General features: G+C 41.2%; 1 protein-coding gene across 1 annotated transcript; it reads right to left on the bottom strand.

Annotated features, from left to right (window-relative positions):
• Positions 1 to 12,572: 12,572 nt before the first annotated feature.
• LOC139415777 (transmembrane protein 231) lies at positions 12,573 to 16,723 on the bottom strand. Its single transcript, XM_071163867.1, has 7 exons — positions 16,247 to 16,723; positions 15,806 to 15,972; positions 15,592 to 15,720; positions 15,307 to 15,450; positions 13,862 to 13,943; positions 13,624 to 13,729; positions 12,573 to 13,144 (listed from the first exon to the last, which is right to left on the bottom strand). The coding sequence occupies exons 1-7, from the start codon at positions 16,383 to 16,385 to the stop codon at positions 12,982 to 12,984; spliced, it is 930 nt and encodes a 309-aa protein (XP_071019968.1). The 5' UTR covers positions 16,386 to 16,723; the 3' UTR covers positions 12,573 to 12,981.
• Positions 16,724 to 16,901: the final 178 nt, after the last annotated feature.

Here is a 16,901-nt window from a genome sequence, read left to right as displayed (position 1 = left end):
ACCTAAAGCAGACTGCTGTCCTGTACAAAGTGGCGTGCTCTCTTAAAGCAGCATACCAGATGGAGCGTCTCAGATTTGCGTACAGAAAAATATGAAAAGTCTTGAGACCACATTGGGCAGTGGGATGGGCAGGGGACAGCAGGGGTGAGAGGGGTGGCATAGGAATCTCTTACCTAAAACCCTTTCAAGTAAACTTTCCTGGGTTGGAAAGGCAGTGCATAAAGAGAAGTGAGCTCATATAGATCATATTAAATTACTGCATTACCCTGTAGATTATAGACTCATTTACTTTCATCAGGGGGTTAACAAAACATTTGGTATTTAATAACTAATAACCATGAAATAAAATGTAACTTTTGTACCACTTTGTTACTGCCTGTTTGGAATTCACAAATCACAACATGCTACTGATGCGCATTATTTGCATAGCCTTGGGCACAACTTTATAGGATGGTTACTCTGACCTAAAATGTCACAGATTAATATAATTCTGATCATGGACAGGTTCATTATGACTTATTTTGGACACTTGATTGATCAGTTTCAACTAACTTCCACAATATAATCCACCTTCACAAAGGATGCATCTGGTTCCTGATCACTGGTTCCTGACTCACATTCTGTGCTGCTCATTGTTTGGAAGATTGAAATAAAGCATATCAGGCTATAGTTAAAAATCTCTTAACTACACACCAAAGATTCCCTACATATGGGAGCACATCACACCTTCTTTGGTGGTGACATTGAAAAATGTAATATTGAGCAGAAAGTTAAGGAAAGAAAGTGTTTTATTGAGCTACAGTGGGTGGGACTGTTGCTGAACTGGCCAGCCGAAATGGCTGCCAAGCTAAATGAGCCACACATTGGTACTGGACCAGAATGACAGAGAAATAATGACATCATGTTTGTGTCACTGAAAGAGAGAGAGAGAGAGAGAAAGAGAGAGATTGTATCCATTTCTTTTCAAGTTCCTCAGTGAAAACAATGTCCTGAGAAAATGTCGAATTGGCTTCTTACCAAAATACCGTACGACAGACCACGTGTACACACTGCAAACCCTTATTGACAAACAAACAAATGCAAAGTATTCTCAAGCTTTGTGTATTTCAAAAAAGCTTTTGACTCAATTTGGTATGAGGGTCTGCTATACAAACTGATGGCAAGCAGTGTTGGGTAAAAAAATATGGCATTATAAAATCAATGTACACAAACAACACGTGTGCACTTAAAATTGGCAACAAACACACATTTTTCTCAGGGCTGTATGGTGCGACAGGGATACATCTTGAGCCCCACCCTCTTCAACATACACTGAGTGTACAAAACATTAAGAACACTTTCCTAATATTGAGTTTCACCTCCCAACCCCCTTCAGAAAAGCCTCAATTTGTTGGGGCATGGACTCTACAAGGTGTCGAAAGCATTCCACAGGGATGTTGGAACTCCCAGGTAGCGCAGCGGTCTAAGACACTACATTGCAGTGCTAGAGGCATCACTACAGACCTGGGTTCAATCCCAGGCTGTATCACAACCAGCCATGATCATGAGTCCCATATGGCGGCGCACAATTGGGTTAGGGGAGGCTTTACAAGTAGGCTGTCATTGTAAGTAAGAATTTGTTCTTAACTGACTTGCCTAGTTTTTATTTATTTTGACTTCAATGCTTCCCACAGTTGTGTCAAGTTGGCTGGATGTCCTTTGGATGTTGGACCATTCTTGACACATACAGGAAACTGTTGAGTGTGAAAAACCCAGCAGCATTGCAGTTTTTGACACAAACCGGTGCACCTGACTGACTGACTGCTACCATACGCATTCAAAGGCACTTAAATCTTTATCTTTCCCATTCACCCTTTGAATGGCACACATATACAATCCATGTCTCAACTGTCTCTCAAGGCTTTAAAATCCTTCTATAACCTGTCTCCTCCCCTTCATCAACACTGATTTGAAGTGGATTTAACAAGTGACATCAATAAGGGATGATAGCTTTCACCTGGATTCACCTGGTCAGTCCATGTAATGGAATGAGCAGGTGTCCTTAATGTTTTGTACACTCAGTGTATATATCAATGAATTGGCAAGGGCACTGGAACAGTCTGCAGCACCCAGCCTCACCCTACTGGACTTGGAAATCAAATGTCTACTGTTTGCAGATGATCTGGTGCTTCTTTCCCCAACCAAGGAGGGCCTACAGCAGCACCTAGATCTTCTGCACAGATTCTGTCAGACTTGGGCCCTGACAGTGAATCTCAGTAAGACAAAAATAATGGTGTTCCAAAAAAGGTCCAGTAACCAGGACAACAAATATAAATTATTTCTAGACACTGTTGCCCTTGAGCGCACAAAGAACTACACCTACCTCTGCATAAACATCAACACCACAGGTCATTTTCACAAGGCTGTGAACAATCTAAAGAGACAAGGCAAGAAGGACCTTTTACTCCATCAAAAGGAACATAGCCTGTCTTCTCTCAACGGCCAGGTCTGCCTATGTGCCACTGCCCACAAAATGAGCTGTACTTCCTCATTCCAAATGTATTACCATATTAGAGATATATATTTCCCACAGATCACACAGACCCACAAAGAGTTTGAAAACAAATCAAACATTGATAAACTCCCATATATGTTAGGAGAAATACCGCAGTGTGTAATCACAGCAGCAAGATTTGTGGCCTGTTGCCATGACAAAAGGGAAGCCAGTGGAGCAGAAACAGCATTGTAAATACCACCAATACTTATCTTTTTATCTTCCCCTACTATTTGCACCTTGCTAAAACACTGTACACTGTACACACTGTACATAACAATTGAAATGACTTTACCGTTTTAAATCATTCTTCAGTTCAGTATTTATTGTTCAATTCTAATAGTTTGTTGTTTTGTGTCTTCTGACTTTTGTCTATTGTTTATTTAACTTGCTTTGGCGATGTAAACAGGTTTCCCATGTCCAGTGGTGGGAAAAGTACTCAATTATAATACTTGAGTAAAAGTAAAGATAGCTTAATAGAAAATGACTCAAGTAAAGTGAAAGCCACCCAGTAAAATACTACTTGAGTAAAAGTCTAAAACTATTTGGTTTTAAATATACTTAAGTATCAATAGTAAATGTAGTTGCTAAAATATACTTAAGTATCAAAAGTAAAGTAAGAATGATTTTAAATGCCTTATATTAAGCAAACCAGACTGCACAATTTTCTTTCTTTTTTAAATTTACGGATAGCCAAGGTCACACTCCAACACTCATCATTTAAAAACAAAGCATTTGTGTTTAGTGAGTCCACCAGATCTGAGGCAGTAGGGATGACCAGGGATGTTCTATTGATAAGTGAGGGAATTGGACCATTTTCTGTCCTGCTAAGCATTCAAAATGTATCAAGTACTTTTGGGTGTCAGGGAAAACGTAAGGAGTAAAAAGTACATCATTTTTATAAGGAATGTAGTAGAGTAAAAGTAAAAGTAATCAAAAATATAAATAGTAAAGTACAGATACCGCAAAAAACTACTTAAGTAGTACTTTAAATCATTTTTACTTTAGTACTTTACACCACTTCCCATGTCAATAAAGCCCATTTGAATTGAGAGAGAGAGAGGCATTCTTTACTAGATGAAAGAAAAAGGAAACCGCACACTGCTCTTAATCTTTGGAGACTTTAATACTCCCATGGAAAAGTCCACAGACCCACTCCAAAAGGCTTTCGGAGCCATCATCGACTCAGTGGGTTTTGTCCAACATGTCTCTGGACCCACTCACTGTCACAGTCATACTCTGGACCTAGTTTTGTCCCATGGAATAAATGTTGTGGATCTTAATGTTTTTCCTCATAATCCTGGACTATCGGACCACCATTTTATTACGTTTGCAATTGCAACAAATAATCTGCTCAGACCCCAACCAAGGAACATCAAAAGTCGTGCTATAAATTCACAGACAACACAAAGATTCCTTGATGTCCTTCCAGATTCACTCTGTCTACCCAAGGACGCCAGAGGACAAAAATCAGTTAACCACCTAACTGAGGAACTCAATTTAACCTTGCGCAATACCCTAGATGCAGTTGCACCCCTAAAAACTAAAAACATTTCTCATAAGAAACTAGCTCCCTGGTACACAGAAAATACCCGAGCTCTGAAGCAAGCTTCCAGAAAATTGGAATGGAAATGGCGCCACACCAAACTGGAAGTCTTCCGACTAGCTTGGAAAGACAGTACCGTGCAGTACCGAAGAGCCCTTACTGCTGCTTGATCATCCTATTTTTCTAACTTAATTGAGGAAAATAAGAACAATCCGAAATTCCTTTTTGATACTGTCGCAAAGCTAACTAAAAAGCAGCATTCCCCAAGAGAGGATGGCTTTCACTTTAGCAGTGATAAATTCATGAACTTTGAGAAAAAGATCATGATTATCAGAAAGCAAATTACGGACTCCTCTTTAAATCTGCGTATTCCTTCAAAGCTCAGTTGTCCTGAGTCTGCACAACTCTGCCAGGACCTAGGATCAAGAGAGACGCTCAAGTGTTTTAGTACTATATCTCTTGACACAATGATGAAAATAATAATGGCCTCTAAACCTTCAAGCTGCATACTGGACCCTATTCCAACTAAACTACTGAAAGAGCTGCTTCCTGTGCTTGGGCCTCCTATGTTGAACATAATAAACGGCTCTCTATCCACCGGATGTGTACCAAACTCACTAAAAGTGGCAGTAATAAAGCCTCTCTTGAAAAAGCCAAACCTTGACCTAGAAAATATAAAAAACTATCGGCCTATATCGAATCTTCCATTCCTCTCAAATATTTTAGAAAAGGCTGTTGCGCAGCAACTCACTGCCTTCCTGAAGACAAACAATGTATACGAAATGCTTCAGTCTGGTTTTAGACCCCATCATAGCACTGAGACTGCACTTGTGAAGGTGGTAAATTACCTTTTAATGGCATCAGACCGAGGCTCTGCATCTGTCCTCATGCTCCTAGACCTTAGTGCTGCTTTTGATACCATCGATCACCACATTCTTTTGGAGAGATTGAAAACCCAAATTGGTCTACACGGACAAGTTCTGGCCTGGTTTAGATCTTATCTGTCGGAAAGATATCAGTTTGTCTCTGTGAATGGTTTGTCCTCTGACAAATCAACTGTAAATTTCGGTTTTCCTCAAGGTTCTGTTTTAGGACCACTATTGTTTTCACTATATATTTTACCTCTTGGGGATGTCATTCGAAAACATAATGTTAACTTTCACTGCTATGCGGATGACACACAGTTGTACATTTCAATGAAACATGGTGAAGCCCCAAAATTGCCCTCGCTAGAAGCATGCGTTTCAGACATAAGGAAGTAGACGGCTGCAAACTTTCTACTTTTAAACTCGGACAAAACAGAGATGCTTGTTCTAGGTCCCAAGAAACAAAGAGATCTTCTGTTGAATCTGACAATTAATCTTAATGGTTGTATAAAACTGTGAAGGACCTCGGCGTTACTCTGGACCCTGATCTCTTTTGAAGAACATATCAAGACCATTTCAAGGACAGCTTTTTTCCATCTACGTAACATTGCAAAAATCAGAAACTTTCTGTCCAAAAATGATGCAGAAAAATGAATCCATGCTTTTGTCACTTCTAGGTTAGACTACTGCAATGCTCTACTTTCCGGCTACCCGGATAAAGCACTAAATAAACTTCTGTTAGTGCTAAATACGGCTGCTAGAATCCTGACTAGAACCAGAACATTTGATCATATTACTCCAGTGCTAGCCTCCCTACACTGGCTTCCTGTCAAAGGTTTTACTGCTAACCTACAAAGCATTACATGGGCTTGCTCCTACCTATCTCTCTGATTTGGTCCTGCCGTACATACCTACACGTATGCTACGGTCACAAGACGCAGGCCTCCTAATTGTCCCTAGAATTTCTAAGCAAACAGCTGGAGGCAGGGCTTTCTCCTATAGAGCTCCATTTTTATGGAACGGTCTGCCTACCCATGTCAGAGACGCAAACTCGGTCTCAACCTTTAAGTCTTTACTGAAGACTCATCTCTTCAGTGGGTCATATGATTGAGTGTAGTCTGGCCCAGGAGTGGGAAGGTGAATGGAAAGGCTCTGGAGCAACGAACCGCCCCTGCTGTCTCTGCCTGGCCGGTTCCCCTCTTTCCACTGGGATTCTCTGCCTCTAACCCTATTACAGGGGCTGAGTCACTGGCTTACTGGGGCTCTCTCATACCGTCCCTGGGAGGGGTGCGTCACCTGAGTGGGTTGAGTCACTGATGTGATCATCCTCTCTGGGTTGGGTTGGCGCCCCCCCCCCCTTTGGGTTGTGCCGTGGCGGAGATCTTTGTGGGCTATACTCAGCCTTGTCTCAGGATGGTAAGTTGATGGTTGAAGATATCCCTCTAGTGGTGTGGGGGCTGTGCTTTGGCAAAGTGGGTGGGGTTATATCCTTCCAGTTTGGCCCTGTCCGGGGGTGTCCTCGGATGGGGCCACAGTGTCTCCTGACCCCTCCTGTCTCAGCCTCCAGTATTTATGCTGCCTTCTTCAGAGCTTTTGTGTGTTTTTTTTTAAATTAGCACCCTTATGTAGACATATACCCACCCACGTCTGTTCCACACATGGAAAGGGGTTGGAGGCAAAGGAAAAACAAATAAGAGCTACCAAATATAACAATATGCATTTCATAAATATTTGAATAAAGTGTGTAAATAAGACGTATTAAACACGTCTGTAAAACCACAATGAGGACATAGACCTACCGAACAAGTTTCTCATGAATCATTGGGTACATCGTACGAAAAACATCAGAGGAATCTGAAATAGGGGCATAATTCATGTTCAAATTCACATAACATAACATATATAGGAATATCATCATTAAGACCTTATCCAGTCGCAGTACATTTTAATGACCTAAAGCATGACATTTCTACCTTTAGATTTTGTGGCATAGAGAAAGTTAAGATATCAGACAGGGGAGGTGATATTAATAATACTCTGAGTAAAAGAGAATGTTTTAGGATTTTCACCCTCCAGACATTATTTCCTAAAGGTCTTAATGATGAAATGCCTATGTACGTTATGTTGTGAATTTGTACATGAATTATGCCCCTATTTCAGATAACTTATGTTTTTCGTACGATGTACCCAATGATTCATGAGAAACTTGTTCGGTAGGTCTATGTCCTCATTGTGGTTTTACAGACGTGTTTAATACGTCTTATTTACACACTTTATTCAAATATTTATGAAATGCATATTGTTATATTTGGTAGCTCTTATTTGTTTTTCCTTTGCCTCCAACCCCTTTCCATGTGTGGAACAGATGTGGGTGGGTCTATGTCTACATAAGGGTGCTAATTTAAAAAACTCACAATAGCTTTGAAGAAGGCCGTGAGGCCGATACGTAAGTTTATTAAAGATCAGTGATACAATCAAGAGCAGTGTGCAGTTTCCTTTTTCTTGTTCAACTGTTACTATGCACCTGCAAAAAATATTGTGCCTTTTGAATTTTTATTCTTTAGTAGACTGCCATAGGCAAAGAACAGGGTGAAACTGAGCCATTAATCTGCCAGTCTAAATCAAATGTATAGACATGATTTACACATCTAAACAAAGCCTCAAAATAAATAAATTGCACCCTGAATAGGTACTTTAGCTACTGGTGGAGCCATTTAACCTTTATAGAAGCATTATTACTATTACACCATTATTTACTGTACATTGAAGGACACTTTCCACTTTTTAAAGACAGATGAGTGAGGATGATCACAGGAACCCACGTTACTTAGATACACTAGTAAGACAAGGACAGGATATACAGTTGAAGTCGGAAGTTTACATACACCTTAGCCAAATACATTTAAACTCAGTTTTTCACAATTCCTGACATTTAATCCTAGTAAAAATCCCCTGTCTTAGGTCAGTTAGGATCACCACTTCATTTGAAGAATGTGAAATGTCAGAATAATAGTAGCGAGAATGATTTATTTCAGCTTTTATTTCTTTCATCACATTCCCAGTGAGTCAGAAGTTTACATAGACTAAATTAGTATTTAAGAGCATTGCCTTTAAATAGTTTAACTTGGGTCAAACAAGTCAGGTAGCCTTCCATAAGCTTCCCACAATAAGTTGGGTGAATTTGGGCCCATTCCTCCTGACAGAGCTGGTGTAACTGAGTCAGGTTTGAAGGCCTCCTTGTTCGTACACACTTTTTCAGTTCTGCCCACAAATGTTCTGTAGAATTTAGGTCAGGGCTTTGTGATGGCCACTCCAATACCTTGACTTTGTTGTCCTTGAGCCATTTTACCATAACTTTGGAAGTAGGCTTGGGATCATTGTCCATTTGGAAGACCGATTTGCAACCAAGCTTTAAATTCCTGACTGATGTCTTGAGATGTAGCTTCAATATATCCAGATAATTTCCATCCTCATGATGCCATCTATTTTGTGAAGTGCACCAGTCTCTCCTGCAGCAAAGCACCCCCACAACATGATGCTGCCACCCCCGTGCTTCACGGTTGGGATGGTGTTCTTTGGATTGCAAGCCTTTTTCCTCCAAACATAACGATGGTCATTATGACCAAACAGTTCTATTTTTGTTTCATCAAACCAGAGGACATTTCTCCAAAATGTACAATCTTTCTCCCCATGTGCAGTTGCAAACCGTAGTGTGGCTCTTTTATGGCGGTTTTGGAGAAGTGTCTTCTTCCTTGCTGAGCGGCATTTCAGGTTATGTCGTTTTGGACTCGTTTTACTGTGGCTATAGATACTTTGTTCCTGTTTCCTCCAGCATCTTCACAAGGTCCTTTGCTGTTGTTCTGGGATTGATTTGCATTTTTCGCACCAAAGTACATTCATCTCTAGGAGACAGAACGCGTCTCCTTCCTGAGTAGTATGACACGCTGCATGGTCCCATGGTGTTTATTCTTGCATACTATTGTTTGTACAGATGAACGTGGTACCTTCAGGCGTTTGGAAATTGCTCCTAAGGATGAACCCAGACTTGTGGAGGTCTACAATTTTTTTCTGAGGTCTTGGCTGATTTCTTTTGATTTTTCCATGATGTCAAGGAAAGAGGCACTGCATTTGAAGGTAGGCCTTGAAATACATCCACAGGTACACCTCCAATTGACTCAAATTATGTCAATTGGCCTATCAGAAGCTTCTATAGTCATGACATCATTTTCTGGATTTTTCCAAGCTGTTTAAAGGCAGTCAACTTAGTGTATGCAAACATCTGACCCACTGGAATTGTGATACAGTGAGTTATAAGTTAAATAATCTGTCTGTAAACAATTGTTGGAATAATTACTTGTGTCATTCACAAAGTAGATGTCCTAACCGACTTGCTAAAACTATAGTTTGTTAACAACAAATGTATGGAGTGGTTGAAAAACGAGTATTAATGACTCCAACCTAATTGTATGTAAACCTCCGACTTCAACTGTAGCTCACACATAAATACACACTTACCTAAAACAAGTCAACTGAATTCAATTATCCTTCAAGAAACACACACACCCAAACACCTATCACTAAGCTCACACACAAGTACACAGACAGTCTGCAGAGCCAAACCTATTCTGATGAAAATATTACAACTGAGAAGGCATTAAAAGATACCTCAGCCCTGCCTGACACTGTAACAGGTATGTTAATACACCTTGAAATGTAAGCATATTGTAGAGGGATGAAAGTGGAGCTATGAATTAAACAGGAATACTACACACTTCAGCTTTAGCTGTCAATGTACACATTCAAATAACAACTACTACAAGTGGCAGACAGTGGCTTTACACAAATGCAGTCTGACGTCACTACAGGTTACTGGTTAGATCTTCTCTGTGATCTAGACTCAGATAAGGCTTAATACTATTGACAAAAATGTTTCATCAAATCAAATTTGTCACATGCACCGAATAGAACAGGTATTTTGGCCCACTCCTCCATACAGACCTTCTCCAGATCCTTCAGGTTTTGGGACTGTCGTTGGGCAATACGGACATTCAGCTCCCTCCAAAGATTTTCTATTGGGGTTCAGGTCTGGAGACTGGCTAGGCCACTCCAGGACCTTGAGATGCTTCTTAAGGAGCCACTCCTTAGTTGCCCTGGCTGTGTGTTTCAGGTCGTTGTCATGCAGGAAGACCCAGCCACGACCCATCTTCAATGCTCTTACTGAGGGAAGGAGGTTGTTGGCCAAGATCTCGCAATACATGGCCCCATCATCCTCCCCTCAATACGGTGCAGTCGTCCTGTCCCCTTTGCAGAAAAGCATCCCCAAAGAATGATGTTTCCACCTCCATGCTTCACGGTTGGAATGGTGTTCTTGGGGTTGTACTCATCCTTATTCTTCCTCCAAACACAGCGAGTGGAGTTTAGACCAAAAAGCTCCATTTTTGTCTCATCAGACCACATGACCTTCTCCCATTCCTCCTCTGGATCATCCAGATGGTAATTGGCAAACTTCAGACGGGCCTGGACATGCGCTGGCTTGAGCAGGGGGACCTTGCTTGCGCTGCAGGATTTTAATCCATGACTGCGTAGTGTGTTACTAATGGGTTTTCTTTGAAACTGTGGTCCCAGCTCTCTTCAGGTCATTGACCAGGTCCTGCCGTGTAGTTCTGGGCTGATCCCTCACCTTCCTCATGATCATTGATGCCCCATGAGGTGAGATCTTGCATGGAGCCCCAGACCGAGGGTGATTGACCGTCATCTTGAACTTCTTCCATTTTCTAATAATTGCGCCAACAGTTGTTGCCTTCTCACCAATTGTTCTGTAGCCCATCCCAGCCTTGTGCAGATCTACAATTGTATCCCTGATGTCCTTACACAGCTCTTTGGTCTTGGCCAATGTGGAGAGGTTGGAGTCTGTTTGATTGAGTGTGTGGACAGGTGTCTTTTATACAGGTAACGAGTTCAAACAGGTGCAGTTAATACAGGTAATGAGTGGAGAACAGGAGGGCTTCTTAAAGAAAAACTAACAGGTCTGTGAGAGACGGAATTCTTACTGGTTGGTAGGTGATCAAATACTTATTTAATGCAATAAAATGCTAATTAATTACTTAAAATCATACAAATGTGATTTTCTGGATTTTTGTTTTAGATTCCGTCTCTCACAGCTGAAGTGTACCTATGATAAAAATTACAGACCTCTACATGCTTTGTAAGTAGGAAAACCTGCAAAATTGGCAGTGTATCAAATACTTCTCCCCACTGTATATGTAGGTTGGGGTAAAAGTGACTGGGCAATTAGGATAGATAATAAACTGAATAGCAGCAACGTATATGAAGTGTGAAGGTGTGTCTATGTGTGGCGTTAATATGGATGTGTGTGTGTGAGGGTATGTAGTGTGTGAGTGTGTGTTGGAGTGTCAGTGTAGTGTGACTGTGGGTAGAGTCCAGTGATTGTGCATAGAGCCAGTGCAAGAATGTCCGTGCAAAAAAAAGGAGTTCAATGCAAATAGTCTGGGTAGCCATTTGATTAACTGTTCATCAATCTTATGGCTTGGGGGTAGAAAGCTGTTCAGGAGTCTTTTGGTCCCAGACTTAGCGCTTCGGTACCGTTTGCCGTGTGGTAGCAGTGAGAACAGTCTATGGCTTGGGTGGCTGGAGTATTTGACAATTTTTAGGGTCTTCCTCTGACACTCTGGCCCTGGATGGCCCTGCATACTGTGCCGTATGCACTACCCTCTTTAGCGCCTTGCAGTCGGATGCTAAGTAGTTGCCATACCAAGTGGTGATGCAGCAAATCAAGATGCTCACAATGGTGCAGCTGTAGAACTTTTTGAGGTTCTGAGGGCCCATGCCAAATATTTTCAGGCTCCTGAGGGGGAAGAGGCGTTGTCGTGCCCTCTTCACGACTGTGTTGGTGTGTTTGGACCATGATAGGTCCTTAGTGATGTTGACACCAAGGAATTTGAAGCTCTCGGCCTGCTCCACTACAGCCCTGTCGATCAATGCATTTCAGTTCCACCCTTCTGTGTATTTATTCTGACTATATAGACTACCCACGTTCTGATCTTATCAGGGAATGAAAATGAGAAAGTACAAACGTATCATTATAGTGGTGTAAAGTACTTTAAAGTTTTAAATACTTTAAAGTACACTTTAGTAGTGTTTTGGGGTATCTGTACTTTACTATTTATATTTTGGACAACTTTTACTTCACTACATTCCTAAAGAAAATAATGTACTTTTTACTCCATACATTTTCCATGACATGCCTTAGTATGCTTAGTAGGAGAGGAAAATGGTCGAATTCACACACTTATCAAGAGAACATCCGTTGTCATCTCTACTGCCTCTGATCTGGTGGACTGACTAAACACAAATGCTTTGTTTGTAAATTATGTCTGAGTGTCCAAGTGTGCCCCTGGTAATCTGTAAATTAAAAAACATTGTGTCTTCTGGCTTGCTTAATATAAGAAATTTTAAATGATTTATACTTTGTTTTACTTTTGATACTTAAGTATATTTAAAACCAAATACTTTTAGACTTTTACTCAATTAGTATTTTACAAGGTGGCTTTCACTAGTCATTTTCTATATGGTGTCTTAACTTTTACTGAAGTATGACAATTAGGTACTTTTTCCACCACTGCTTTATTAACAGTGCCAAGAGCTATGTACAAAATAAAAACTGATTCATAAAAAAACTAGACATTTCTTTTCCACATTCACAAATAATCACAAATCTGTTTTCAACATTTACACAGCACCGGCTAACGCTACATAGCTAACTGAAAATCAATCACTCCATAACAGTTCATTCAGTAGCACGGACTGATGAAGCTAAATATTTGAATGCCTTGTGTGTAGCGATGTGTACTAGTGATGTTTAAGTAAATGTATATGTAAAGGCAAGGAAAATTCTGTATCCTGTGTGTGTTTGTATTGATCTTCTGAACATTTGGCCATTGTAATGTAAGTTGTTTGGTGATGTGGCCTCTTCCCTCCACAGTACCTCAGTATGGGAGGTGAACAGTTCCACTGAATCAAAAGTGGTGCTGTTTCAAGAGTGGTATAGGTACAGTCGGCAGCACCTGATTCTGGAAAACAAAGGTCTGAATCCTGTTGAAAACCCAGAGGAAGATAAGCAACACACTGACGTACTGGATCCAGGCAAATTTGATCATCTCCCAGAACCCAGGCCGATAGGTGGAGGCTCAGTCAAGGAAATACTGTGTGTGTGTTTGCCATGCCTCCCTTCCCCTTACTTTCTATATGTAAAAGGTTAAGCTGATTCTGACGATTTAATACTTAAAATCCTTTCTTTAATTACTATAACTATTATTATCATTACTGTTATTGTTGCCATCATTGTCTGTCTCATGTTTCTTTAGCAGCAGTGGCCTTGCCATTAATGGCAATAAAGAATCTAAATCATCATCATATTTGTCTTCCCTGCACTTGTAGGCCTAGACAAACTAAACATTCAATATAACATTAATACCAGTGCAAGAAATCATATAGACAAAGAGACAATAAGGAAAGTAAACATGAATGTCTGGCCTTTGTGAACTTGCCAAAGTATGTGCATTGTCAAACTGGTTAGGCAGCATCTAACACAACAGAGAGAAAGGTATATTTTCACAAGTCTTTTCAATACACACACACAGACACACAATAAAGGATATCTGACAACCTCCACTGGGTAGCGGACGTTAGCATTTATCTGGAAGGGAGTACCAGCAGCTCGACCCACAGTCCATACTGGACTTGGACAGGACAGAAACGTTGTCACTGTGTAAGGAAGGGGAAGTGTGAGAGTGAGAAACAGCAGGCAAACACATGAGTGGGCTAATTACGTGTAATCAGATACAACTCAACAGTGATCAACTTATAGAAACATGGCAAGTGAGAATTCCCACTTACAGTTTCTATCCTGATAGGATCCAATGACGTTGGCAAGATCATATGCGCTTGCAAACGGACTTGCTCCATCAATTACTGATACCTAGATTATAAAAGAAGACAATATAAGTCAAGAAGCACACAAAATATAAGTTAAGTACACAAAGCAGTATTTAAACATTGATTACCGGTTGTATCACTGCCTGGTATGGCAACTGCTTGGTCTCCGACCGCAAGGCACTACAGAGGGTAGTGCGTGTGGCCCAGTACATCATTGGGGCCAAGCTTCCTATCATCCAAGACCTCTATACCAGGTAGTGTCAGAGGAAGGCCCTAGTCATAGACTGTTGTCTCTAATACCGCACGGCAAGTGGTAGAGGAGCGCCAAGTCTAGGTCCAAAAGGCTTCTTACCAGCTTCTGTCCCCAAGCCATAGGACTCCTGAACAGCTAATCAAAGTGTCACCCAGACCCTACTACTCTATTTATTATCTAAGCATAGTCTCTTTAACTCTACCAAAAAGGTACATATTTCCTCAACTAACTGGTGCCCCCGTACATTGACTCTGTACCGGTACCCCCTGTATATAGCCTCCACATTGACTCTGTACCGGTACCCCCTGTATATAGCCTCCACATTGACTCTGTACCGGTACCCCCTGTATATAGCCTCCACATTGACTCTGTACCGGTACCCCCTGTATATAGCCTCCACATTGACTCTGTACCAATACCCCCTGTATATAGCCTCCACATTGTCATTTTACTGTTGCCATTTAATTATTTGTTACTTTTATTTTTTTTAAATGTACTTCTCTTTTTTACTTAACACTAATTTTTCTTAAAACTTCTTGAAGCATTGTTGGTTAAGAGCTTGTAAGTAAGCATTTCACTGTAAGGTCTACACCTGTTGTATTCAGCGCATGTGACAAATACAATTTGATTTGATTAAGATTCCTGGACGTAAGGTTTGTCACTGTCATGACATATTCAGGTGCACTGAAGTATGACACCAATATTTGACTTTTGGGAGTAAATGCTTGTAGTGTCAATATTACAATGATGGAGCTTTGTTTAAGTGTATACTTTGTTATACAAACTGTTGGGGTGTATGTGTGTAAAGGATGTTACGCCACTTCCACCTGATTCGGCTGATACTGATGAACCCTGAAACGTCTTTCCCAGTCGCACCATCATAAATCTAGCTATTTGGCAGCACAAGTGGAGAAACTTCAGACTGCAGACTAAGCTTCACAGATCCCCATCTGCTACATGTGCTCATTGGAGTCCCAGCAGGAGTAGGTCAAAGTTGCCCCTACCACTAATACAGCGTCAGGTAACCTAATGGTTAATATAAAGATTGAGGGTAATTTTATTCTAAACCTGTGGTTAAGGGCCATGTCTACAATGAACAATACTTTATGTGTTGTGTGTCTGAGAGAGATACAGAGAGAGAATGTGCCCTCACATTGTATACAGTGTGTAGACCACGGTGTGGAAGTGGGGTTCTCTGCTGGAGCCGCAGATCTCCACTGATGAAGAGCTGAGAGCCAGGAACTGAGGAGGAATGCTGCACAAAGGCCAGTGTCTGCATCACCACAGTGGACATTCTCTGTAAAGAGGGAAGAGAGACAGATGGAAGTGAAATACAAAAAGAGACTGTAGTAGTGAGAGGAACTGTATGGATGTAGTGAATGCATTGGACATTGTGTCGGACTGAATGAGGGGGGGTGGGGGGGGGGCGACGACATACAAACAGCTGGTAGGAGAAGGTGAGTAGTAGCTGGATGCTGTACACTTGTTCATCAGACCGAAGGGGAAGGTCAAGTCGGAATTTCAAACGGTCCAACTTCCCATCCTGATTCTGGTCTTCCTCTCGCACCTGCATTCACAACATTCCCAGAGATCAGTGAGTGATCTTTGTGTCACTTAAGAAGCACCATCTTAATAGTACTATTCATACTTACCGAGATAGAAGGAATTCTGAGGTTAGTCCCTTGCATGTTATTAAAATTGGGAAAGGTGCTCCACGCAACATAGTCACCACTAGTGCTTGTTGCTGCAATTATCAGAACCTGGTACTGGAACCGAACAACAGGTTGCTCTTCATATGTACTCCTCTTTACCCAGAACCCTAAACAGAGAAAAGGAATACCAGAATATTGTATCAAATCAAAGTGTCACCAACAACGAGAACATTTAGCTAAGGTTAACAACAGAGGATTTGCAACATACATTGATTTCAATTAGATAGCGATGATAGTGTCGAAAGGTTATCTTGCTGGAGTTCTATCACCTTGAGAAAGGTGCTAGCATAAACTGAATCATTCCATAACAAGCTATATAAAGATCGAGTTCAACTCGCGCTAGCTACCTAAGTAAAATATTTTGCAATTGACTGACGTTACCTTGGCTCCTGTAAGCAACCAGGAGGGGTGGGATGTAGGTGAGACACAAGACAATACCAAGAAACAACGTGGCTTTGGTGCAAACGCTTGTTTTGTATCTAATTGAAGCAGGGTGAGAATAGACTTCATAAAAAGCCATAGCAAGGGGTGTTGGCTAGAGTTAGTAGTAGCTACAAGGCTAATGTGGTTACTTTGCAAGAGAGGTCGTGGCGTTCCAACAGAAATATAGGGCTTGTAACCAGCTAGTAGCTAAATCCAAAAGCACAAGTCAGCTCTAGAAAAACAGTTGGCAGTATCACGTTTAGGAGGTCCTTCCCAGGAAATTGTTATTGACTTCGAATCGAATTCTCCAAAAAGTCGCGCCACTTTGTCTTGCTAGCTTAAAACTACTTCCCATTGTTTAGCGTTCAGAGGTTACCATGGCTGCAGCGGCTGATTTCCTGGCAACAAATCCTTGTTGTACCAAAGACTTTTTACAACTAAATCAAGATAGACCACGGGCTGTCATTTCCAATGTGAACACATTGGAGCGAGTCATAGTGGGCAGACCAAGCAAGGCACCAGGTGGGCAGAGCCATGCATGAGCTAGCGAGATCCTATTGGCGCTTTCTAGGCACGTCTGCATATTCCGTTAGGGAATGCCTACTCTGAGAAG

Source organism: Oncorhynchus clarkii, chromosome 1 (assembly GCF_045791955.1).
Source record: "Oncorhynchus clarkii lewisi isolate Uvic-CL-2024 chromosome 1, UVic_Ocla_1.0, whole genome shotgun sequence".
Taxonomy (NCBI): domain Eukaryota; kingdom Metazoa; phylum Chordata; class Actinopteri; order Salmoniformes; family Salmonidae; genus Oncorhynchus; species Oncorhynchus clarkii.
The sequence above is the reverse complement of the archived record's forward strand: the minus strand, read 5'-3'. Positions and strand labels throughout refer to the sequence as shown.